The sequence below is a fragment of the Antennarius striatus genome, chromosome 21 (genome assembly GCF_040054535.1).
Source record: "Antennarius striatus isolate MH-2024 chromosome 21, ASM4005453v1, whole genome shotgun sequence".
Taxonomy (NCBI): Eukaryota; Metazoa; Chordata; class Actinopteri; order Lophiiformes; family Antennariidae; genus Antennarius; species Antennarius striatus.
The window spans coordinates 8,327,655-8,336,239 of NC_090796.1; the positions used below are offsets into that span (position 1 = coordinate 8,327,655).

An 8,585-nucleotide genomic window follows, 5' to 3' on the forward strand; every position below is an offset into this window, starting at 1 on the left:
TAATTTTGTGGAGAATAAATCTAAAAAATGTACTCTGAGAATAAACAAGTATAAAGAGATAGTCAAAAATTCTAAACAATTAAAATAAAAGAGAGAAAACATGTTCACCAGATCATGACACTGAGAATTCACATGCAAGACCAGCGCGAAATTGTAAATTACAATTAAAAATTACACAAATCCTTAATTATGTCAAGTTGTTCTGGGGTATTCCTGGTACCTGCTAGCTTCACCTAATAATGTGAATTAAAAACTGATGCTTCTCCACACTTAAGTCCCAAGTAGCGCTTCTGCAATAGAGGGAATCACCAGCCTGATGAAAAATGGCAGGAAAATGAATCAGGTCACTGAATGACACAGTTTCAGTCCAAACAGCTCCTCTAAAAGGATCTCTTGGGGGGATGAAACGGAAGAAGTGAGGAACGAAAAGAAGATTTGGGAGATGGGGGCTGACTTAAAAAGGAGGGAGGAAGAATGAGTAGAATGTGTTAGAGTTTTTGCAGAAAACAAGAAAAGCCACGCTTTAGATTCAGATGGGAGCTATGCGTTCAATCCTGTCTCTGCAATATTCACATTCCACACAGGGGGAAGGTCTGTCTCCAGAACATCAAGCTCTATTTCTGACATCACTGTGTCACAGTGCTATCCCTCCATTGAGCTGATTTTTTGTTTTTTTGTTCTGAGCAGCTTCTAGAGGTCTCATAGCAGTAAAGTGCGGAGAGACCTCTTGTGTTAAAACGTGCAGCTGCAGCCAGAACTAAGGACAACCCGGTTGGCTGACATCCATAAATACAAAGTAGAGCAACCAAGTAATGCTGGCAAACCGGTCCAGCCTGGACTAACCTGAAATAATCAGAGCGCTTCATTTCTGATCCATGTGAGGACACAGCATAGTGACATCATAAATATCCCTCCATGCTGCCAACATTTACTATAGTGTTTCTATTTTTATTACTGGCTAATAAGGTGTAAAAATAACTATCATTTATTTCTGAATCCTCAGACTGTATGCCTTAGACACATGAGAGTCTAAAACCATCTAAGAATAACTACCAGTTAGTTAAACTGCTGCTGCCCTCTGTTGGTAAAAGCAGCTCCACCCAAACGAATACAGCAGCAGGGCTTCAGGACATGAAGGATAAAAAACTGTTATATTCTTCATTCCTTCATTCATTGGCTACCGTTTCATCGGCCGTAGCGGGTCACGGTGAGCTGGAGCCTAACTCAGCTGACATAGGGCGTGAGGCAGGGGACACTCCGGGCACGACGCCAGTGCACCGCGGAGCCACACACAAAGATGGACAACCATGCACACACACACACACACTCACTCCTATTTGGGACCGGCCAATCAACCTGAAGCGCATGTTTTTGGAGGTGGGAGGAAGCCGGAGAACCCGGAGAGAACCCACGCAGACACGGGGAGAGCATGCAAACTCCGCACAGAGCGTGACTCGAACCCGGACCCGCCGTGTTGTGAGGCGGCAGCACTAACCACTGTTGATATTATTTATATGAAGTTTTCTAACAGTCGAACACAAAATAAAAAGAAGAAACACTCTGATACTCAAAATATTTCACTGAGGTTCAATCTTCTGGGGTTTTGTAATCTAATTTTATTTAGTAACACAAAGGTATAGAATTTTACATGAAACCAATGGTACATGTTGGTGGCAGTCCACTGCAGCAGCTTGTATTGCTCATGCACTCCACCTAAGTCTTTACGCATTAAGGGGTCAAAGGTGAAAGTCAGGATTAGGGCTAAATGTGGCGGCCTCGTATGAGAACGTTTCAGACGTGTTGGATTGTGGTCCACATGCAACAGTTGTAATTGTTACTGAAAGGTCGTCTTCAAACTCTGCTTTACTTGTGTTGTTTCTGTGAACCTGAATTTGGATCAGAATACTGTGCCAGTTGGTTGCATGAGGGACAACGGCTTCTGTCGGTCGTCTGGGCTGGTTTGACTGACAGCCCACAGGTGCTCCTGCACACCGCCTCTGATGAAGCACCTCATGCCAGAGTTTGTTTGACAGCTGACATTGTAGAAATAGTTACCTGAGAGAGGAGGATTCAGAGTAGCTCGTGGTTAGCCATCCACAGAGAGTGAATATCTGGCTGGGGGTGCTGAACTGATGGGTCTCTGTTGGATGAGTTGTGCAGCACTCGGCCACAGACACCTGCTTTCACGTCCAAATGTTGTCACAACTGTCTGAACCCTGAACGCCTGCACACTACCCCCTCTGTAGAGTGTGTGAACACCCCAGTACAGTTAAACTGTGAGTGTGTCAATGTCTGGTTGCTTTCTGTTGTCTCTGTGTGACATGTTGCTGGTTTAGTTCAGGTCGAGTCATCGAGACGTTTTATATGTGGAAGCTCAAGGACGGCAGAATCTAATTATGTCATTTAAAGCGCACAATGGGGATTTAAATTGTGAGTTTTCTGTCTTCAGCAGGTTTTGAGAAAACACGTTCACGCAAAAAATGTACCTGGAAAGTACGAAGGTCAAACTCTGAGCCATCAATACACGTAATACACGTAATAGAAAAAATACACGTAAAGCAGGATTTTAAATGATCACAGTAAAGCTTTCCACAAAATTCCTATAGCTTTGTCTTTAACAGTTTTTGAGGAAAAAAAAGGAGGAATAAAAATGTTCTTTTTATTCATTGCAGGAGGTTCTGCAGTCATTTGTTTTCATAAATCAACACTGAAGTCCTGAAACTGTATGAAACTCTGCCACGGAACAAGCCAACAACAAATAATCAGGTTATTTTATGTAATTTAATATTAGGCTACCTTATGATAAATGAGAAGGAAATTCCCCTAACACAATTCTGCATGTAGGACGTAGCATAGCTGAAGCAACTCACCTTCATTCTGTGGTTACCTTATATCTTACTCTTATATTTAAAGCAGCATGCTCTGTCTATAGGAGATAGTAGGTTGTCAAATTATTATCGCTGAAACAGCAACACGGTTCACAACCTCCAACTTTGACACAGTGATGAAACCAAATTGTTTATTTGCAGTCACCTTGTTGTTCTCATTGCCTTTACTTTGTTTCCATACGAACCCAATTTATCATAAAGCCACTTTCATAAAACTGAGAAATGCTGAGAAAATGAGAAATGCAATAAAACATACAACAAAATATACACAACAAGTATGACGCTAGGTGTATGTGTGTGTGTGTATATGGTATATATATACATATATAAACGTATATATGTATATATGAACGTTGAACGTTGGCTGACTGTATGAATGAGGCCCTCAGGCGCTTTGACACACGTGACTTGCTGATTCTGTGGCGGGTCGAGCTCCTCAGTGAGGAACTGTCCATGATGGCGTTCAGCTTTCCTCTTGTTCTCTTGTCCGTCTTTGACACGCTGTACGGTTCCATCCCCACCACAGAGCAGGCCTTCCTCATCATCTTATTCACTTTCTTACCCACAGAAAGAAAAGCCTGATCTATCCGTTTGACAAAGGCATCCACGTTTGTAATTTATCTCAATCTAATCTCCTGGGATTTAATTTTGTTGATGTGAAGAACTAATAGTCATAAGATATGTAAAAAAAAAAAAAAAAAAAAGCTTAGTTTGTATGATGTAAATACAAAAGAAGCTGATAAATTGTGCCAATAAAGAAAAAGAGACGATCTAAACCGTGTGTCTGGATATGATTCAACCTTATTTGACATTTAAGTTTAAATTACTGTACAGTCTTAAAATGAACTCCAAATAACTAAGAGCATAGCGTCACACGGTGCTGGATGGATTTGGACCCTCACACAGCTGATTCACAGTCCCATTATGGAACACGGTGAGGCCTTCCCTGGTAAAATGGTGGGTGACGTTACCCATAATGCTTTGGGCCACAGGCAGGATGAGACTTGAGAGGGTTTTAACCAGCTAAAATTACAAGCTGGCATCAGATAAATTTAGAGACCCACCACTAAAATACTCCTGACAGGGTGGTGTAGATGTTCTTCTGCAAATTAATACCACGCACAAACCTCTGGTTTCACTGCCACAGAACCTATGAAAAATACACCATAACCAAATAAACATGAGGTCATTTGATTATATGAATAATGTGTGACTAAATTCCCCACGAAGACACGTTGTTCTGTATAAACACTGCTAGAAGTATGACTTTTGTCAGTAATTCAGGCAGATCCACCAGAACTAGAACCGTTCTTCAGTCTTTGTATGATGTAAATGACAAAACAGTAAAAACAGCCACAGGTGAAAACAGGATGTCCTTGGTGGAGTTTAATGATAAAATCCTCACAGGGACGCATCAAAAGTGTGTCAAATTATGAATAACCTATAAAATAAGAAGGAAGGTTGCATCTCATTAGTGTAACTCCACCAAGGTGCTTCTTTTTTCACCTGCGTTCATTTATTCGTTGGTTTTTCAGCAGATTTAGAAACAAAAGTAGAAATTGGAAGCCTTTGTTGTCATTATATGAAGATATGAATGCAAATTATGAAATAAACAGGTGGAAAAAAAAGTGATGTAAATAAAAGTTCATGTTTTTGTGTTACACAAAAATTGGTGAACAAAGTCCCATTGAACTTGATAAGTCTTGGACCCATTAAATTAAAATTTTCCGCTTGTGAGGCAGGTTGAGTTTATTTTATATGATGTTTAATTTATAAGGGAATAATGGATCCTGCTTTTCGTCATCTATGAAAATCCGGATTTTAATATTGTTATAGGGGTGGTTGGGGGTAGTTTAGCCCATAAAGTCTCTTTACAGGACTAGGGACGCATGTTCGGAGGAGACAGAACCAAAGCCGGCTGTTGGGTCTCGGTGGAGACGCGATGCGGGTCGTTCCAGTTGGTGCTGGGTGGTCCACTCCGCGTGGAGGACGTCCCTCTGTCGGCAGAAGAAGGGAGTGGTCTAACCGAGGAACAAGTCTGTGTTTGGACGCTTTTTTTTTTTTCAGCACAGCTTTTCCAGGAGGGAAGCAGACAATAACAAATCGCTCGGGACAATGAGAGAGAGAGAAAAAAAACGCGCGTAAAAGAGCACAAACAAACCCATTCCTGATCCACGCGGAGCGCGCAAGACTGTTACACAATAGACGCGGTGTGGATTTGACCGTACAGTATTTACAGTGTTCATATGAAGCGCAGTCACCCCCCCCCCTATTTTATTCACTCGTTCATTCCTTCACCTCGTCCCTCCAGCTCTCCTCTACCTGCTCCATTCACGCGTTCATCCGTCCACTCCCCTCCCTCTTTCCGTGCACTTGTTCCAGAACTCATCCGTCCATCCACCCCCTCCCTCCTCAGCTCCACTGTGCAACGTGAAAAATATCCCTCACTCCTTCACACACACACACACACACACACACACACACACACACACACACACACACACACACACACACACACACACACACACACACACACACACACACTCTCTCTCTCTCTCTCTCTCTCTCCCCCCTCCCTCCACGGTTCCACTCACTCAATCCCTCCTTGTTCACGAACCCACTAACTCACCCACACACTCACCCACAAAAAAATAAATTAAAAAAACACACACACCCAACAACAACAACAACAACAAGAACAACAACAACAGAGCAGTCGTCAACTCACTGTGAGGACACAGGTGGAGGGGGGGGGGGGATCGCACACAATAGATATTTTCTCCTTAAACTTCATTTTTATTATTTCCATCAGAAATCGGCTGCAGGAATAAAAACACAGACGATATTTAGATTTAATTTACTGGCCTTTGTGTTTGTGAACACCAGTGGGTCAGGATCCCAGTGTGGTCAGCTCCACAGGGCGTATTACCCTCTGACAGACTCTTTATATTTTGTGTGAGGTGGATGAGGACAGAAATTTAAGTTATCACCCCAAAATAGTGTCAAGTAAGTCCGACAAGCCTGACACAAAAGTCGGAGGAAAGCACTGCTTCTCTTGGCTGTGACTTTCATCTAGGAATCAAAATGGCGTTGCTGGGGAGAGACAGTGGAATTGGTGTAAAAATAAGAAATACTAGAAAATTGTAGTAAAATTTGACATTTGGGAGGTTTTTCTAACTTATAAGTATCAACACACATCCTCCTAAAAATGAGGAGAGCCAAATGTCAGAGCTGGTGTTGACAGGTCTGATGCGCCAGCTCCCTGAACAATAGAAAGCCATCACTGCGCCCCGGATTGAAGGACTTTGGTGTCGGATGCGTCCCCCCCCCGCAGCTCGACCCATACCTGGTCACACAGCAGCCACTTCCACCCCTGTCCGAAACACGATTGTCGATGATCTGATGAGATTTGTGAATCGTTGATCTTTGGAGGTGTTGGCAACTTTCCTGACAATGGAGCTGGAGAGGCGACGACCGTAGTGTCAGATATAAGCAATTCTGTCCAAAAAGCAGCCCCCACAGCCGATCCAGCCCCCGATTCCCCCCTCACAGACACCCACGTTATCGTTCCGAATGTCACCTGTGACTTGGGTATTGTAGAATTTAATTTATAGGCGGTTTAACACTAAATAATCTAGACCACGTCACTCAAAGTCAATGGCCGGACTGTGTTAGTTGGGAAAATGTATCGATGTATTAAAAGCAAAAACCGAATCTCACACCGAGCGAATGTCGCGCATCCGTTTGAGCATAGATTCAATTTCTAAATGCATTGGATGGTTTTCTCCCAGGTTTTGTCTCTTTGGGTCAATTTAAGTGGAATTGTGCAAAATTGTTCACAGCACGCGTGACTTCCAGCGGGTTTTCCTGGAATAAAAGTTGTTCACCGGCGTCCACGGAGGTAAAAAAGTGCGTGGACGTGGAGCCCAATGTCTTTGCTGCCGGCTCGTCATGTCGTGCGGATCAATTCTCCGCCGCAGCGTTCGTATTTGACGCGAGTTGGACGGTGAAGAAACACAAACGGGACGGCGCCAGTTCCATGGAGTCCGCTAGATCAGCTGCTGGCAGTTGGTGTTCTCAATCAGGTCCGCAGAAAGCCTTCATAGGCTGGCTGAGGAGCCCGTGGAACAAGACAATTAATGGTCCGTTAGGCTGCGAGCAGACACCCCGCGACCACCGCGTTAGTCCTCCGTTAACAAAAGCGAGTGCGTGATTTTAGGGATTTAAGGGTGGAAACCTTTGATTCGGTGCGTTTGTGTTTGTTGTTAGGGACCCCCCCCCCTGAAGCAGCTCCAACCCGGTGAAATCACACATCCAGGACTTTTTTTTGTTTTTTTGTTTTTTTTTTGCTCAACTAACTTCAAAGAAAAGTCACCATGACTGAAACGTCGGCAGCTCCTGCAAAAACCAAGAAGACGGTGAATAAACCCAAGAAACCCGCTTCTCATCCGAAATACTCGGACATGATTAAAGCGGCGATCGTCAACGACGACAGCCGGAGCGGCGCGTCCCGCCAGTCCATCCAGAAGTACGTGAAGAAGAACTACAAGGTGGGCGACAACGTTGACGTGCAGGTGAAACTGGCCCTGAAGCGGCTGGTGGAGAGCGGGATGCTGCGCCACACCAAAGGCGTCGGTGCGTCCGGATCCTTCAAGCTGACCAAACCGGAGGAGTCCAAAAAGGCACCGAAGGCAGCGGCGACCAGCAAACCAAAGAAGGCGGCAAAGCCCGCCAGAGCCAAGAAGGTGGTCAAGCCCAAGACGCCGTCAAAGGTGGCCGAGAAGCCCAAGAAGTCAGCTGTGAAGAAGGGGGCGAAGAAGGTCGCCAAAAAGGCGCCACCGGCCAAAGCCAAGAAAGCGCCAGCAAAGAAGTCCAAACCAGTCAAGGCTAAGGCGAAAGCGACCAAGAAGATTACCAAGCCAAAGCCCAAGCCAACGAAGAGGGCAGCCAAAGCCGCCAAGAAGAAGTAAAGGGACAATACTTGATGGACAGTCACTGTAAATATTTTTTTGGAAATCTCTGCGTATATGTATTATTTTTGTAAGGTCTCATTCAAATTTGATGCTGTTTTTACCATTAGTTCTCTCTCCATTGCACTACCACCGATAGGTTATGTAGAAGAAAAAAAAATTTTTGTGAACCCTTTTTTCGTTTTTTGGCTGTTAAAAATAATTTCTCTTTGATCCATGAGGTTAGTTTGGGGTAAAAAAGAAATGTACATACAGTTGAACTATTGGACTTATTGTTACTGCACGGGGTCATACTGAAAATGCAAGTGTGTCACCGATGGGCATTGTTGAGCCTTCACAATGTAAAGACCATTGGCAGTGGACGTCAGCAAGATTTTCCCGAAGGCTCCATAATTGTCATTCATGCTTAATTCTGCATATATCTTCATGTTCTGATGACTCACAACAAACGAACCTCTCACTGTGTTCAGTCACTTTTAATGACTGTTTATTATAGAATTCAATAAACCCTTGTCATCTTCTACAAAATGATTTTGGTCTTTTGTTATGAGCATTTTATGCGTGCGTTAAATGAAGTAGGCGAAAATATTCTGTAAGATTAGTCGGCACAATGGAACACACACACACACACACACACACACTAATATACGTATATTATAGTTGTTTTGGCATCAGAAATATTGCAAAGTTCACGTATGGAAGGTCCGATGAGAGGTAAGTTGTACCC

General features: G+C 43.7%; 1 protein-coding gene across 1 annotated transcript; it reads left to right on the forward strand.

Moving 5' to 3' along the window:
• The first annotated feature begins 7,024 nt into the window (after positions 1-7,024).
• h1-0 (H1.0 linker histone) lies at positions 7,025-8,380 on the forward strand. Its single transcript, XM_068305500.1, has one exon. It carries the CDS (start codon positions 7,265-7,267, stop codon positions 7,856-7,858), a length of 594 nt encoding a protein of 197 aa, XP_068161601.1. The 5' UTR covers positions 7,025-7,264; the 3' UTR covers positions 7,859-8,380.
• Positions 8,381-8,585: the final 205 nt, after the last annotated feature.

Coding starts and splice junctions, on each gene's coding strand:
- h1-0 (XM_068305500.1), top strand. CDS start 7,265: ATGACTGAAACGTCGGCAGCTCCTGCAAAAACCAAGAAGACGGTGAAT.